This window comes from Anarhichas minor, unplaced genomic scaffold, assembly GCF_050575085.1.
Source record: "Anarhichas minor isolate MPS153535 unplaced genomic scaffold, ASM5057508v1 ptg000021l, whole genome shotgun sequence".
In the NCBI taxonomy this organism is placed as follows: domain Eukaryota; kingdom Metazoa; phylum Chordata; class Actinopteri; order Perciformes; family Anarhichadidae; genus Anarhichas; species Anarhichas minor.
Genome location: NW_027466467.1, coordinates 1,585,747 through 1,604,705, shown reverse-complemented (window position 1 = coordinate 1,604,705; position 18,959 = coordinate 1,585,747). Strand labels below are relative to the sequence as shown.

General features: G+C 40.2%; 1 protein-coding gene across 1 annotated transcript in view; it reads left to right on the top strand.

The window, feature by feature from the left end:
• rnf123 (ring finger protein 123) overlaps window positions 1-5,796 on the top strand; it is a 105,659-nt gene extending 99,863 nt beyond the window's left edge. Inside the window, 1 exon segment of the mRNA XM_076096003.1 lies at window positions 1,515-5,796. Coding sequence (XP_075952118.1) covers window positions 1,515-1,614 — 100 coding nt within the window. The 3' untranslated portion in view covers window positions 1,615-5,796.
• Window positions 5,797-18,959: the final 13,163 nt, after the last annotated feature.

Here is an 18,959-nt window from a genome sequence, read left to right as displayed (position 1 = left end):
ACACACACACACACACACACACACACACTCTTTCATGTGTAACACCCCACACACACATTTCATCTCCTGCCTCCTCACTCACAAACACAAGTTCTGCAGAATCTGGAGGAAAAAAGTTTGTGTTGCAGGAGTCACGAAGTGAGATGCTCAGACATGATCCAGAAAATATGTATTTAAGAATAAAACGTGTATATATACATGAATACAGCCATACACACCTAAACAATAATGATTAAATAAAGCAGGTTTCATTATTAATATGTTTATGTTTTATTAATTTTACATCATTCTGTAGCTTCCTGTTGGTGTTTATTCAGTATCTATATATACTGTATATATATATATACATATATATATATATATATATATATATATATATATGTGTATATACTGTATATATATATATATATATACACAGAATGAAGAAATAATCCCGTCACTTAAAAGTTACAACGCAAACAGCCAGACGAGATACAGAAAAATCAAAGATTTATAAACACTGTAACACGTAATGTAAACAAATTGATTCTGTTATAAATAATAATGTTGGATTCTTCCTAAACGTCTCCACTGAGGTCCGTTATGTCGTCTCACTCGCCCTCAGCCTCTGAGATGATGGAGCCTCTTTCCTGAGGGCCTCATCGATCCAAACAGCTGACACACACTACACACACACGTGTGTAGTGTGTGTGTGTGTGTGTGTGTGTGTGAGTCAGCTGTTTGGTAACAGCTGATAGTGGCTGAAACCCCTCCTCAGCGCCGTGGGCAGCAGACCTCGGTTCAATTCATACCTCGATGCATATTTCATGTTCTCCTGGAGGTGCGCTTGATTTAGCTTGGCCTGCACGCCAGCTCAGCAGCCGTATGGATTATTTGGGCGCTGATTGAGAGCGCTGTCACGAGGAGTAAACCACACTGCTGATTTGTAATCAGCTCCGAGGCCAAAACTCCGGCTCCTTCCCACCTCATCTGTCAGCGCTGTGGACGCTTCACCTCTTTTCTCCTTTACTTCTGTACATCGCTCTGTGTTCACTTCTCTTTCTCTCTTCTGCTCCTCATTCAGTCTCTTTACTCTCCTTCACTGCTGCATTACGCGGCGTTGCTGTTGTAGAAGCTCATGCTTTTTAGCAGAAAGGAGGGAAATATGAGGGGAGATGTGGCGACGGATCATAAGACTCACGGATCAGATCGGATCAGCACGAAAGAAAAGAAGGGAGCAAATATATAACTCCCAGGGATCTGATTCTAATGACCGATCATTGATCCATATGAACAGATCCAGATCCCTTTGTTGTTAGATTACAGCAGCTGGTCTACAAGGATCCAGACTCATTTGAACCGCTCTGAAGTCTGTAAACCATCAAAAAGTCTAAATGTTGTCTTTTACTTTGTCATATATAGACTATGATCACGCGAGCAGGAAGCTGCTGTTTGAGGTTTTGTGATTGGGTCATCGGGCGATCGTGGGTTGATGGGGATGATGATTTAAATGTGTTTCTGTTGTTTCTGTGTAGAGCCTGTATCAACCAGCACCTGATGAACAACAAGGACTGTTTCTTCTGCAAAGCCACCATCACCGGGGTGGAAGACTACAGCAAGCCTGCCGCCTCCTAACACACACACACACACACACACACACGTTAGCTGTTCCCTGTGTAAAGGGCCGATGTGTCAAACCGTCTCCCGTTCAAAGCCCCTCAAACATCCCACGTGTCAGATCTTGGAGGCTGTTTTGTCGATCTTCAGTTGTGGTTTGAGAGGAAGTTATCTTGAGTTTGACTTCACGGTGGACAGAGGACACAGTTAGTGTGAGTCGATACGTCATGAGAACAATACTTTATTTATTTATTGGTCATGAATACATAATATCTAATCCACGTAAAGCCATTCAAAGCAGTGGTTTTCTACTTCCCCTCCACGACATCTCAGAGGTAGTTATTGTACTTTTTACTTCATCAGTGAAAACCACGTATCTCCAGATGTGTTTGTGTTCTTTTATGTGTTTGTGTTAAAACGTATGAAGCTAAATAAACCTTTTAAAAAGCCTCTTGGATCAGCTGGAAAAAGCATCGCCGCTACGCTGCTCTTGTTTTTAGAGATACGTGGTTCTCACATGAAGATCTGATAGAATGTGATGCTTTGATGTAGATTAAACTAGACAGCAGGATACAGAGGAGTCACAATGCAACACACACATTAATGCAGCACGGACATATTTCCTTTCCTTACATATATTAAATGAAACAATCTGAAGTCTGTTTTTGTTTGAACTCCTCACACTTCACGTCCACACCGAGGCGTCGTCTTTAATACGGCCTCGTTAGTTCACGACATCGCTTCATTTCAGGGTCAGATTTATGAAATCCAGGTACGAACTTCTATATATAAAGCAAATACTTCCCCTCCATCGCTTTTATATGCTCACTTCTCCTGTTCAGGGTCATTTGTGGGTGGAGCCTGAACTCCCAGCATGCATTGGGAGAGAGAAAAGGCCACGTCCTGAACAGTCCTCCAGTGAGTCAGGCGTCTGATGCCGAGCAGACGAAGCCCTATTTTATCTCTGCGTAGATTGAGTGTCGCTCGACGTTCAGTTCGAGGTCTCGTTGTTTGATTGATCGTCTGAGCTGTTGATGAAGCTCTTCCACGCTCTGATATCCAACATGGCGGCTGTCACAGGATCTGTTGTCGTAAGTTATTATTTTCTAACTTACTTTCTAGCTTCGTCCTTCATAGATTCCAGCCTGAGTTTGTAACATTTACTGAACTGTAGTGTGATACAGTTTACAGACTTCTACTTTAAATACAGGTCATATTGCAGCGACTGTCTTTTCTTACCAAGAGAACAGGACACACACACACACACACACACACACACTAAACCGAGTCAGCCCTCAATATATAAAACAGAGTCCTCGATGGAGGACAGCAGCGTCCTTCAGTGTGAGAACTAGGTGTCATATTAGCACAACAATTCACCTCTACCTGTCGGTACATGTACACCACACACACACACACACACACAGACGAGCTCTTACAGGATGGCAGGCGTGTGCCATATTTCACCTCTACCTCTGTGGAGACACACACACACACACACACACAGGCAGAACAATGGAAAACTCAACCATCAGTTTACCTTTGTATGGATTACTTAACGAGCCTGACTTAATATACTTGTTAGAGAATCAATACGACAAACAAGTCAATCAGAGACACAAAAGGACTGCAGAGAGACAAAAAAACAAACAATTAACGACTCAAATAAAACACAAAAAAACACAAATAATCCACAAAGAGACACAAAACAACCACGAGACTCAAAACGACAACGAGACTCAAAACATTTAGAGACTCGAATCCACCACAAAAAGACACGGGGCCTTTTTTATATGTCTGAGTCCGGGAGCCCGTTGTCTCATAATCCATCCATGACCCATCCTACAGGTGTGCACATATACTTTCACATCAACGTACTGCAAACAGGATCAAATACACACTATGTTTACCACCACTGGTGCAGGGAGCAGGTTTACAGCCATCGTTACTGAAAACAGACTTTAAAGACGTTAAGGTTCTTTGACAAACAGTTTCAACACACACAACGTACAGTCACACACAACATACAGTCACACACAGCGTACAGTCACACACAACATACAGTCACACACAACGTACAGTCACACACAGCGTACAGCCACACACAACGTACAGCCACACACAACATACAGTCACACACAACATACAGTCACACACAACGTACAGTCACACACAACGTACAGTCACGCACAACATACAGTCACGCACAACGTACAGTCACGCACAACGTACAGTCACACACAGCGTACAGTCGCGCACAGCGTACAGCCGCGCACAACGTACAGCCACGCACAACGTACAGCCACGCACAGCGTACAGCCACGCACAGCGTACAGCCACACACAGCGTACAGCCACACAGCGTACAGCCACACACAGCGTACAGTCACACACAGCGTACAGCCACACAGCGTACAGTCACACACAGCGTACAGCCACGCACAGCGTACAGCCACACACAGCGTACAGTCACACACAGCGTACAGCCACACACAACGTACAGTCGCGTACAGTCACACACACACAGCGTACAGTCACACACTTAAAAGCAAAGTCAATCATAATGTGTTGGATAGACGTCTGGAAAACAAAAAGGAGTTATGGGTAAAGAACCGGGTTCTCTTATATGTCGTTTCATAATATTAAAACCATCACTGGCTGGTATTTGACTTTAAACTGATTCAATAAAACATAACATCTGTTGTCCATGTCATGAAATTGAGCATTTACCGAACAAAAGACGTACTTTTCTAAATCCTAAAGTTCTCTGAACGGGAACATTTAGTTTGTGATCTGGTTGGAACAGAAACAACTCCATAATTTATTAAATGATCAAGAAGAAAGCGGTTATTATCGTTTGTCAGTGAGATGATTGATCTGTAGGAAAGTGTAACTCACTATGCTGCATTTCATTGAGACAGAAAATGACGTCAGTCTTAAATATTTGTGTCTGATAACAAACATACTTTCAAATATATAAATATATATTTTTTGTACGTGTCCTGCATGTTGAAAGCCTTCTGACTGTTAGAACTGTGTCTGTCTTCAGGAGCGTGAAGATGAATAAAGTGTTAAATAGTGTTATTGGATATTGAGGTGACAAAACTGATATTGTGAAATATGAGTTTGTAAATGGAAAGTGAAATTAATAATTGTGGCATTAGGAAAGCTTCAGCGTAACGGATACAATTAAAAATTTAAATATATGTAACAAAAATAAAAGGTATTAAAAATAAACATGAGTTTTTCAGTATAGTTCAGTCTTTCCAACATGAATAATGTGTTTAACTGTTTACTGAACCTGGACTTTAAGATATAAACTTATCTTTGTTTTACTTTTGGGATCAAACGGTCCTGAAATCTAAATATCAGTTTGTCGTCTCAATAACCGATTTTCTCTTTTTCGGTTTTCTTTTTCCAGCATTCAGCTGTGACCCGATCGTTCTACCCAGAGTTAGAATTAAACGTGTAAATGGGAAACAAACTTATTATATTGGTTAACTTGATGACAACTAATGTATACGAGTTTATTCCCCTTTAACTTTAGTTCTGGTAAAATAATCCTGCAGAATATTACTGCTGGTAGAATAAAAGTATTTGAAAAACAATGCTAAACAAAACAATGCTAAACAAACTAATGCTAAACAAAACAATGCTAAATGCACACGAGGACTATTTCACTATTTCACAGATTGTTTGTTTTCATTTTCGTCTCTGTTGCGTTTTTGAATATTAACCACAATTGTTTTTTTGTTTTGTTTTTCTGTCTAAGTTTCTATTGTCCAAAGTCTTGATGATGATCTGAAGCGAGAGTGAATCTCCGGTGAGATGATGATGTTTCTGTTTATCTGTCGTGACAGGATGAAAGCTCAGCTTGAATCTGAAGCTCTCTGAGTGTTGACGTGAGGTCAGTGTTAGTTTTAAGTTGTGGGGTCTTCAGTGTTCTCCTCACTATACGAGACGATAGAGGTACTTATATCCAAAGCATGTGTTTGAGTGAACAGACTGTTTGTTGTGCCGGTTTACAGAGAGTAATATTACACCGACCCTTTTATTTGTTGTTTCCTGTTTACCCGTTTTGGGGATGAGGGGGGGGCGAGATGTCGGGATGGACGGGCTCATCGGCTTTCTACTTCTCCTTTGTGAGTGAGAGTGCACACATATATATTGTAACTGCATTAAATTATTTATCCGAAACTGACCAGCTGCTGTGTGTGCTGTTCTTCCTGGAGGGGGCGGGGTCAGAGAGAGGAGGAGGATCCCTCCATTGATGCACTTCTGAGAGTCGGAGGCCGGCTCCTCCCACCGAGCTTTGCCCGGAGTGAAGAGAGTCCTTCGATTGGTCACGTTGCAGCTTCACAGATCCACCAGCGAGGTCTTCTCTCTTACAGAGGGGGCTGTTGGGTAATTGGTGGGAAGAGCGATGAGCGCAGCATCATCCACCGATGGAGTAAAAGCTTTAAAGCTCCTCTTAGCATCTAAGAAGAATGGCCAGCCTTCCAGCAGACCCTTCCTCTGCTAATGTTGGTTCAGCCCTTGGACTGTCGGGACTAGAGGAGACCTTTCACACAGGAAATGGTTCTTTATGAGTCTTAGAATCCCTCGACACATCCAACCTCATCAACACGCAACACAAACTACAGAATAGTTTGTTGAAAAAAGTCTTAATAAAGTCACAGTACAGTATGTCGAAAAAATTACTAAATATATAATTTAGAGTTCTGTTGCGACGTTGTGGTTCAATAATGATCGATGGTCTCCGACGGTTTTCTTAATCGTAGAACAAATTCAACAAGTTTCCATCAGTATTCTCTGTCATGTAAAACGTTGTGGACATCGACTAAACGCAAGTTTAATAAATTCATTCTTCTCCTTTTGGGGCCAAAACTATGTAAAGTGTAAATAATACATTAATTTGTCTGATTTATACTTGTTAAAATAGTTATAATTGAAGGACAGAAGAGAAACATCAAGATAACGGCTGATTCATAACGTTTTAACAGTATTGTTCATAGTACTCATACATTCATTAATGCACATAAGTACATAAACATATATACATACATGTATAAGAATAAGTTTAATAGAACTAAAAACACTATACAGGAGTATATATGTTGACGGCATATGCTAGAATATCATGTTAAGTAATCATACAAAATGTGATAAATAGACTTTAAAGGACAATTATTCAAGTCTGTCCTCAAACAGCCAGGTGCCCATAAGTATACATTGAAACATGATTTTCTATTTGCTCATAATAACTTCTTATAATATATATTATAGAGTTTCCACAGAACAGGGATTGTGGTTTCTTTCCTCCATCACTGACACTGAAAGTACATTTTAAACGCATGTGGACAGCTGAACAAACCTGTCCTTTAAATGGCAAAGTCGACCTCAAATGGCAAACGTGACACGAGTCACTGGTCTGGTCTGATCTGATCAAACTGGAGTCACAAGAGTGTTTCTGTGAGCGTCACCCGTCGGTCCGTCCAGCAGCCCGACACCCGGCCGACTGACCACAGTTTATAGATCGAGACAGAAATAGCTGCAGCAGAGAGGGGACGGAAAGAAAGACGGAGGACGAGGAGGCAAAGATGGAGGAGAACAGCACAAGGACACCGATGGCAGCGCCGAGTGTATTTATAGTGGAACAGGAGCTTTCTTTCTCTTTTTTTATTTCCCCAGATCGATGGAAGCAGAGCAGCACATGACCTGTCCACTAATGACAACCGTGTGTGTGTGTGTGTGTGTGTGTGTGTGTGTGTGTGTGTGTGTGTGTGTGTGTGAGATAATAAATGGGTCAATGAGAGAGACGGAGCAAAGACAGAAGGTTTCTGTGGTCCACAGCAGCTTTGTGTTCACCATTTGCATTGAATGTTGTTTTTTTTACACATTCAAGAGTAAACATGATCGCACTCGCCTAAGAGCAAAATTATTCAATCAAATAATATTGATTCACACAGAATAGTCGGCAAAAACACCACAAAGAGACCGAGCGAGTGGTTAGGGAGTAGACCACATAGGCGCTGATGTACATTCCTTGTCCTCTCCACTGCTGCTGTCAAATAAAGACATTAATGCCCAAAAAATGATCTTAAAATCAAAAAGACTCATGTCGGCAAAATGCCCAAAAAGAGACACAAAAGAACCACAAAGAGATGCAACATGTGACCAACAACCTGGGACGTTCCATGACAACGTGTGCCTTTATGTCTCGTATGCAAGATACAGACAGTTTACCTAAAAGTGCTTCATATAAAAATATACATTCAATCACATCATTTAACATTTATTAAAAATATAATTCTTTATTGTCCGAGTTTGTTTCTTGTTTAATTTGATGTAAATCAGAAGTTTGTACTTCAGTGAAACAGATTATTTATTAAACATAACTGACAAGTAGAGTTTAGACTGAAGACAGATTAAAATGCATAAATAATAAATATTCTAATGATGAATATTCTAATGATGAATATTAGCTGCACTTTGTGAACACTGTGTGTGTTTGTGAATATGGAGAGCTGTCTCCACCTACTGTCCTAAACTCACACACACACTGCTGGTATAAACTACAGCATTATTATTACTATTACTATTATAATTATTAATATTAGTAGTAGCATTATTGCTATTATTAGCATTTTTAAATCATAATTATCATACGTTGTATTATTAGATGTCCATATACAGTTAAAGTACACAAATATCTGTATATATGTTTCTATTAAAGTAAAAATAATTCATATTAATAATAATTTAACATGTAATCCTGAGGACTTAATGTCAAACCTGAGGAATAAAAATATAAAATATTTCACGTAAGTAATTTAATGACTAATAAACATGTTTATTATTATGATTTGTATTATTAATATTAATAGTAGTAGTAGCAGTAGTATTGGATTATTATTAACTATATCAGAATCTTATGAAGTGAAAACAGAAAATAAAAGAAGTAAATAAAGAGAGTTGCGTTCAGATGAGCTGCTGTGTTCGGCTGCAGTGTGACGGAGTGACGGAGTGCTGCTGCCCCCTACAGGACAGAGACTGCACAGCACACTGACAGGAACACGTGCTCTCCTCGTGTTATTACGTCACATCACAGACGCACGCAGGTGATCGAGACTGAAGAAGAACAAAAAGTTTAATACTGAACCAGACTGATGTGTGTGATTCTGTAGAAGTCAGTTATTATTATTATGATGATTCATATTATTTAAGTGTAGGAGGAGGAAGTCTGGAGCTCGATCAAACACGAGTGAACTAAAACACTATAATGATATTAAATGTTTAGAGTTATAATAATAATAATGATGATACTAAAGTGATGATGAGAGTGGCTTTAGTCTCTATGTGCACACATCTCCTCTCTCCTCCTCCTCTTCATCACCTCTCGACTGGACTTCTGCAACAGCATCCTGTACGGCTCATCCACCAACATCATCAAAATACTACAACACATCCAGAACCCGTCTGCTGTCCCAGTCCACCAGAGACCACATCGCCCCAGTCCTTCAAAACCTCCACTGGCTCCACACACAGCAAAGAATCCAGTATTAGATTCTCCTCATTACATACAAAGTCCTCCACAACCCTGAACCCCTTCATACCTGTAGACCTCCTGCAACCTCAGATCCACCAACGCCAACCTCCTTACCCCCCCTTCTCTGTCCAAGCACCGGACCTGGGGGGACAGGGTCTTCTCCAACGCTGTCTTTTCTATTTCTACAGTTGAACATAAGCTGAGAGTTTAACGCTCCTCTGCTTTCTGTTTGTGTGAAGCGTCTCTGGTCACTTGTGCTTCATATCTGTGTGTTTGTTCACAGCCTCGGGTCTATAAACATCACAGATGTTTCACTTTGCCGTGTTTTGTGTCACATGCATCATGTGTTACGGGGCGGTCTGACACCGGAAAGCTCATTACACGTTGATACGTTTCCCGCAGGCTCAGACAGTTTCTCATGTTTTCCTCCCGTCGGTCGGAACCTTTCTTTCTCTCTTTGCTTCAGGAGGACATATTTCATCGTGGTGGTAAAACCTCGTCACATTGTTTGAATGCTGCGATCCATCGTTCTGTGTCAGAGCGTCGCTGGTAAAACAGTTCCGCATCAGTAAACACTGAAAACAGCAGCGAGTGAACGTGATGACTTCAGCAAAGATCTGACCTGTTCAGACTCAAACTACCAACCAGCTGCTTGGTGTTTGATGCACAAACACATGTTACACAAGTTTCCTGTTTCCATCGGTGCGGGATGAAGCGGAGATGCAGCAGCTCGTAGCCCAGCGTCACGAAATACAGTCACGAAATGAGATCTGTGGGTTTGGTTTACATGGACGTGAATTGTCCTTTTTTTGTGTCTCAGGACAAAAAATGATGCCGACGGAAAGTCAATCCGGATCCTTCTCCTAGTGGAGACTCGGATTAAACGCATCCGCGTGACGATGCCACCGACGTAATATTTAATATCGAAAAAGTCCATTTATGTTGGTGGGATGTCCCAACGTGTTGTCGTGCTTTTGTTTCCTGAACATAAACGCATGTTGTTATTTTAGACTCCGGTGCTTTTTACAAAACCTGACCAAGTGTTTTTGTAACGTAACGTGACGTCATCCCAAAAAAAAGTTGGGGCTGTACTTTAAATACACAGATACTACGTATATACAGAGTATACAGAGTACTTTGCTCCGCTGCTTCAGTCACACGGAGGAGTTCAGAGTAAACTAAATATTACCACCTCTTGCGTGTATAAAAACAGTATTCAGGACTTTTACTGCAGTAATACTACACTGTAAAGATACGTTACTGCATTTAAAATGTTCCTTCAGTAAAAGTATAACTATACGAGGAACATGTAGTTGAAGTATAAAACTATTATTGCTCATGAATTAATGTAAAAGCAGGTTTTACTGTTGTACTGTACTCATCATGAAGTATTAACCAGAGATTGTTTTCTTTATGGATTCCACTAATTGATTAACTGGAGTTTAATTGTAACAAAACTTTAATAAAAACCACGACAACGTTCCTCCTTCCTGCTTCTGTTGTGACAGCAGATGGAAGTGTTGAGCTTCACCGAGGCCTCAACACTCTGAGGCTGGACCTCCATCTCTCTGTGTGTACATGTGTGTGTACACGTGTGTGTGTACTGTGTGTACAATATGTACATGTGTGTGTGTCTGTCTGTATAGTTGTGGGTTTTCATGTGTGAGAGAAGTCCAATCAACAAATGTCTGTCATCAGGAAGGTTTTCATCTCATATGTCTGTCTGTGTGTGTGTGTCTCTGTCTGTCTGTGTGTGTGTAGGTGTGTGTCTGTGTGTGTGTAGGTGTGTGTGTGATTTATGTTCGTTTCACTTTTGCATTCCTTCCTCTGCCGAGCATCTTAAAATGACATATTGACAGCTCATTTCATTCTATTCTGAAGGTGACGCGCACACACACACACTCACTACGACTGGATTAAGTGTGTCTCGCATGTCTGTGTGTGTACGTGTAGGTAGGTGTGTGTGTGTGTGTGCTTGTCTGAGACTTTGTGTTTGTGCGAGAGACAGTTTGTGATTCATTTCCAGTTCTGAATTCTGATTATGTTCGCCAGGGCCACTGATGTAATGAGGTAGATAGAAGCACACGCGCACACACACACACACACACACACACACACACACACACACACACACACACACACACACACACACACACACACACACACACACACACACACACCCTGTAGCTGTTTGATTGGTCTGATTTCAGCTGATTCAGTGTGTGTGTGTGTGTGTGTGTGTGTGTGTGAGTGTGTGTGTGTGTGAACATCTAACATGGGGTTAAGAGGTTTTGGCAGTGGTGAAGTACTAATATACAGCAATGTAAAAAAGTACTGCACTCAATAGTACAGAAGTATTATCAGCAGCATTGACTTGTGTACCAAAGTAAAGTTAAAGGTAATAAAACACTTGAGTAGTACTTGAAGCTCAGCTGTGTGTTTTATTAATCTGGAATGTTTTAATTTTGATTTCTGGAATATTCAGAGATTTATCTTTAGACTGAGCGTGAACGCTGAACCTCTGGACGGGTTTGTGCACCGACAGTTCTAATAAAGTTTATTCAAACAAGACGAACACGTCCTTAAAGTGTTGACAGAAACAGAAAGGCAGCGTTACTTTAGATTCTACGTAAGAAGAAAAGAAAAGTACGGAAGATGAGTTACTCATTCTGCCGTTTTATGTCACCGACAGCTTAATATGTAAAGTACAACAGAAGTAATATTTAAAACAAGCTGACTACAGTTTCACAACATCAACATGTTGGGGAATCTGATCTCAGAACAGCTCAAAGACAGACGGACTTCTGAGCAGATAGTTGATCGATCATGTGATCATGTGATCATGTGATCAACAAACACGTCAAACAACCAAAGAAAAACTTCATCAGGTAAATTATGTTCTGAATGTTTATAACAACTTTAGCTTCCACTTCCTGTTGAAGTTCAAACAGCTGCTCGTCATCATCATATTAATACATCATCATATTAATACATCATCATATTAATACATCATCATATTAATACAACATCATATTAATACATCATCATATTAATACAACATCATATTAATACATCATCATATTAATACATCATCATATTAATACAACATCATATTAATACAACATCATATTAATACATCATCATATTAATACATCATCATATTAATACAACATCATATTAATACAACATCATATTAATACATCATCATATTAATACATCATCATATTAATACAACATGAGGCCTCTTCAAATGTTGTTCATGTATGAAACTAATGAGACGTCTCCTCTTAATGAGCATTTAAAGAGATTTTAAACTCACTGCTGTCTAACCAGTGAACGTATTGTTGGTCCTCCATATGAACACACATTATATATATTTACGCCTAAATGCTGTAGAAATAAATGAACACATAATGTAAAGCAAATCATTATTTAAAGTCATGTCTCATTATTATATTACGCCAATTTCTCATGACTTCATATCATTGTTTTCTGTTTTTATTTGTGATTTTTAAATAATAATTAGAAATACAAAATGTATTTGAACTGTTTTAAACAGCAGGAGAGTGAACTGTTCCTTTACAAAAATGATAATAATTAGATTTTTTACCCTTACGATCACTTTGCATAGTTAATGTTTAGAGAAATAAGTTCACATTTTGCTCTGACGGTTGTTCCTTCAGTAGTTTATTGTTTGTTCAGAAGGTATCCTTGTATGTTGAACATGTTGAGGGTTGAATGCCACAGAATAATGTGTGGCTGTGAAACAGAGTACCATGAAGTGTTACACGCCCTCAGTCATCGGCTCTGAACACGCATGATCTCCCAGAAGCTCCAGCTTTGTTCTCCATTCATCAGCTTCGTAATGAAACAATCAATAGTCGTCACTAATGATGTGTACAGTGAGCTTCAGCTGCTGGCTCACCCTGAGGGGGGGGGGGGGGGGGGGGAGTCGGTTTATGAACCGTTAATGTTTTCTATTCACATGAAGAAGAAATGTTCATTTAAATATCCGTCAGGTCACGAAATGTTGATACTGAACGTGTCAAAGAAAATGCTTACTGGCAACAAATTTTTGTTTTATGACTTAATACCCGATAACGCAACGACAGTATTCTTTAAAAAAAATCAGGTTAAGTTCAGATACTAAGAGTGGGGCTGCAACAGACTGAATATAAGAAGTGGACGTATTCATGACGTCACCCGTTGGTTTGTGGACTGCATCTTGGATTACGGCCGTCACCTTGTTGGTTTTTTCGCAACGAGCCCTAAAGCATCCCCTGCTTTATGGTCTGTGTGACTCTAAATGGACCATAATGTACTAAATGAACATCATGCTGTATTGAAGAAGACTTGAAACTAGAGATTGAGACCATAAACTCATGTTTACAATGTTTACTGAGGTAATAAATCAAGAGAGAAGTAGAGTCATTTTCTGTAAGTTTTAGGACACTTTCGGCTTCACTGCAACTAACGATTATTTTCAATATCAAATATTCTGCAGAATATATATATATATATTTTTACTAATGTATTATTCATTTGGTGATGTTGGATGTGAACTCTCAGGTGTAGGACGAATGCTGAGAGGATCATAAAATATTTACATTCATTTCTTTACACTAACGTTACTTTTATCCACATTACTGTTCTAGATGCCGACTTACTTTTGTTAACGCCGACATTACTGTTCTTTTTATGGCAAATGTACTTGGGGGCCAGCTTTACTTTTCATGACGCTAAACATGTATTTTACTACACGTTGTACTGCGTATGATTGTTAATGTCACAAATAAACGTCTAATAAAAAGTGAAACACATTAACATCTGTGTATTCTGTATGAAAAGCGAGGGGGGGGGGAACCACACACAGCACTGCCTCCAAGAGACTTTCAATCCACGCCATCGGGCCAGAGGGCACACCTCAGGGACGACCTGTATATTCATCAAGCTTGCAGTTCAAATCAATCATGTTGATTGACAATCTGACCACCAGTCTCCCAGTCGATGCAGCAGCCGCTGAGGGCTCTGCTGTTCTGTAAGATGAGGTGAAAATGAAGTCTTTTTGTTCTTCAGAGGAAAGGCTGAGAGGGGAATCGGTGATTTAAGGTGGAACCAAGAGATTCACTAACAGCCACGTGACCTTAAATCGATCAGAAGGCACCCAAAGAATCCCATTAAAGAAACCTTTTGTCTACCAGTGCATCAGTGTCTAACCCGGCAACACTGCCATCAAAACATATCAACTGGTGTATATATTCTACTGAAGAAAATCTATATTCTATTTTATAAAGACATATTGCTACTACTTTTATGTTCAGATGTTTTTTGCCAATGCAGCAGTAACAGGTCTGCTGTGAACGAGTGCTTCTGCTTCTGCTCTGCATACAGTGAAAAGTAGAGCAAACCTCAATTATTACAAACAACTTCAGTACAAAATATTAAACTTGCAAAAAATTACTGCTATGAGAGTTTTAACAAATCACGTCTTTCAGTTTGTTGTAAATAATTGTGATTTCACGGATACGTGATGATGGCCAACGATGGACAATGAACACATGAGTTCATCACTGAGGACAGATTTATTTAAGCGTGTTCAACAGAGCAATATAAAGTGTGCGTCTGTAACTGACTGTGATACATACTGTTCTGTGTTTGTCTCCTATTAATATACTGAAAACAGTTGTCATAATGTTAACAGTCATATCTGGCACCCAGTGATGGTACGAGCTCATTAAACACACAGAGGCCAGCTGTGGTTTCAGAGGGAGGGCGAGAGGTGAGGCAGAAATAGAGCGAGAGGTGAAGGGTCGGGTGCACGCACGTGTTGTAACGACGACAGGAAGTCGGTTATTGTAGTTTGAGCTCGGAGCTGCAGCAGAGTCTCAGAGATGATGGAGCCGATAAGAAGACTTCCTGACCGCCCTGTGTACATTTTTGAGGTCTGTACTTCCTGGTTCCTGATTACATATATTTCGAGATATCTACGAATATCATTTGCATTATTTCTTTCTTAAATTTAGCTACGAAAGCTGTTTGAGAACAGTCAGGTGCCCGTCATGCACGAGGACTGAAAACAAAAGTCTGTCCTGATGTGTCCCCTTTAAAAGAGACAAAGCCGGTCCAGTCAGACGTCATGAGACGTCTCCGTTCGGCCTCCTGGTCCTCCAGTAAAGAGTTTCTCTGCTTTGGTTTCACTACAAAGCTGTTTTTTTTACTTTCTGCTGACCCTGACCAACCGGCGACCCATAATGCCTCACTTCACTCGCTCCTCTTCTCCCCCTTCTAAAGGCTGAAGCCCTCTGAGTCTCTTTTCAACCCTTTACTTCCTACGTGCACAAACAGCACCACACACACACACACACACACACACACACACACACACACACACACACACACACACACACACACACACACACACACACACACACACACACACACACACACACACACACACACACACACACACACACAGAAAAACACGATGCAATTATGATGCTGCCACATCCGAGGCTGAGCTGTGATTCACGGCTGCAGAGCTGCTGCACACAGTTCCAGCAGCAACACAGACGTGAACAGAAATGTCACACTTCTGAACGTGGAGATGCAATTAGTTCTGCAGGTATTTGTTCATAAACCGAAGTAACGGACGCGTTTAAACTTTGACCCGATCAGAGGATCACCAAAGTTATTACAATTCATCCGGAGGGGAACATGAATGTCAGAACATCATTTCAAAAACAAGCCATCCATTTTTGCTGCTTAAAAAGAAAGTCCAATGTGAACCTCGGGCGGTTCATAGAAGAGTTCCATAAACATCGTGAAACACAGACGTCCTCATGGAGAGACGGTGATCTTACAAAGGGAGGCAAGAAGAATACTCAGTGGTTGTACTCAGGTCCTTTACGTCAATAAAAGTAGAATACCTCAGTTAAAACATTTATACTGAAGCAAAAGTATTAGCATCAAAATATACATTTAAGTACTAGTACATTTTTGTTGCAGCTGGTAAAGGTGGTTCTCACTTTAACGAACGTCTAGACTGCTGCGTAGTTTAATTTATAACAATAAATAAATTAAACACCGGCTCCAGAGAGACTTTCACGTTTTTTACCTGAAAGCCACCGTGGTTCTCCGACACGCTAGGAGAGGGAGGAGTGAGCGGACGGGTCTGCAACCTCACCACTAGATGTCACTAGATCCCACACGCTGCTCCTTTAAGTGCCATTCAAGTACAGTGCTTGATTATATTCATCCTGTGCAGTTAAATCGGTCTGTTTTCATATAAACGTATTCTCTATTTTCATCTCCGTGCGTCTTTATTTTATCTTAATCGTGAAGCTCTTGTGACGCAGTAAGGTGATATATAGAATATGTTTTACTTCTTCCCTCAGTGGATCTTGACATATAACTACCTACATCCAAATAATTACATGTTTCACGCGACTACACGTGAATATTTGAAGTAGTTTTTCTGAGTGTTAAATGTGTCACAATGCTCTTTATCAACAGTGTTATTATCCTATTATTAGTATTCATGGTATTTATGTCATGAAGTTTTCCCTCCTGATGCTGAACCTGATTCAAAGCTTCTCCGTGTGCTTCACGGCATTAGCTGCCTGTATTTATGCACATATTGAGCATATTAAACAGTTCCCTTCTGTTCATTCTGAGTACGGTGATTATCTGTCAGTTGTTTACAGCTTGTTTTCCGCTGTGGAATTAAAACATCTATTTAAAGCTGCTTTAAAGTATTTAATCGTTCATTTGGCAACACGTGTAGGTGGAGGTTTATTTGAACTCCAGTAATCAGCGGAGTAACGTGGGCTAATCTTCCTCCTCCTCCTCCTCCTCCTCCTCCTCTTCCTCAGTCACAGCTGATGTGTGGATTCTTCTTCAGGTTTAACTTCCCCTCACATCTCTTAACTGTCTCACTTTAAACCAGACATCAGGAGGTTCAGAGATGGAGCCATTGTGTTCACAGAAAACCCAAAGTCGTGTTCAGCATGAAGACAACGCCGCCATGACAGGAACTCCCGCCTCAGCTTTGATGTAAAGGAAAGATGATCGCACCGACCTGTTTCACTCGCTTAAGAAACACGTTCCTACTTTTAGTTCCTCTAACCTTCACGACTCGCTTTATTTATTATTTATTTGCTTTATGCTTTAGATTCACAACCGATGTAACTAAAGTAACTTTCTTATGTTTTCTGTAATAGCCGGCCGGAGGCCGTTAAACAAGCTTTTGTACTATTACCTCAACGTAACCTGGATATCACTGTTTCCTCTCTCCGTGTTCTCCTCGTGCTTCATTTGTGGCCTTAACTTGTATTTTACTAAAGAGTACTGTAAGGCCATTTGTTTTGTTGCTTCCTTTGAACTCTTTTGACTCCTTTATGTGCTGGTAAGTGTTATATCTGTCTTATATCTATATCTGTGTTATATCTAATCCCATCATTTTAATTCTATACTGTGTTCGCTGTATCTCCATTGTGTCTACGCTTCAAGCTGGTTGGTGATCAACCAGATCGGATCTTATAACTGCTCTCAAAGGTCTCTCACATCTTCAACCCGTCTCTCCGGTACACACCGATAACCCTTCACTGATTACAACGCTGCTCTGCAGCCAACTACAGTAACAGAATAACTCCTTCCCCTCTAATTCCCACGCTTTACCCTTTTCTATTTTGGAGTTTGGGAGCCTCAAAACTTTTCTCAACTGCTGCTGCACAACTTCTACAGAAACTCCCACAACACAGGAATCACATTGCTGCATCTATAATTATGTCAATTTTCTTTTAGATTTTCCTTCTGCTCCAGCAGTACAGTTCACCCGATCCTCATGAGAGCAACATTCCTCCTGCTTCCTCACTGATTCATCCTCCATAGCTTCATACCGGAGAACGTCTTTTCTTAGATCTAACCCTGATTATTTCTCTTCTTGGTCAATTAGTCGACTTATCGGTCGTTATGGTCTCTTAGTAGTTCTTTATGCTCTTTTTTAACCAATTGTTGGTAAGACACAAACAAATGTGCAAATTGATTCAACAGCTAAACAACCAGACGAACCTGAACAAAAAAAAAGGAGGGAAATAAAGTATGTACAAAGTTCATGTTGAGCCCCGTCCAAACCAAAGTAAAGCAACTAAACATTTTAATGGAGCTTTGTTGTTAAGCTGAAAACTTGCCACTGGGTACGTATCAATCCCATCCCCCAACGTCAACCTTTTCAAGAAGGTGCTTGAAGGAATGAAAGAGGGAGGCCGAGGGAGTGTTCCTCCACCGGTGGAACACTTTGAAAGACGCAAAGAAGCACAAAGGTACAAGCGGCTGTTAACGTTCAACTTTTCCAGATTTATTACGTGATGAGGGGTCGTTTTACGTCAACCGGAGTATGGACGGCTGCATGTAAACGGAAATATTCATTTTCATCAGCCATGTAAACAGTTTATTAGGAATATTGTCTTTGGAATAATAAGAGCAAATCTGAATATTTGGTGCATGTAAACAGTCAGCCCATGAATGATTATAGTTTGTACAATTAAACATGATCATAATTAAAATCTCCTACATGCAAACCAAAACTCTTCCAACTTAAAGCAGGAAAACACAGGATTTTGACTCTTGATTCAGAGAAAAAAAACCCTGCAGAGGAAGTTTGAGTTGATATCAGCTGTAACTCAGTTTGAGTGTTTGACATTAAAACTGAATTATTCAGCTTAAGATAACGTATAGAGACCAAAGAATGAAGTGAACTTAATTAATGAGTGATGTATGATGTTTGTGTGTTAAAAGCAGACGTTGAGAAGGAGGTG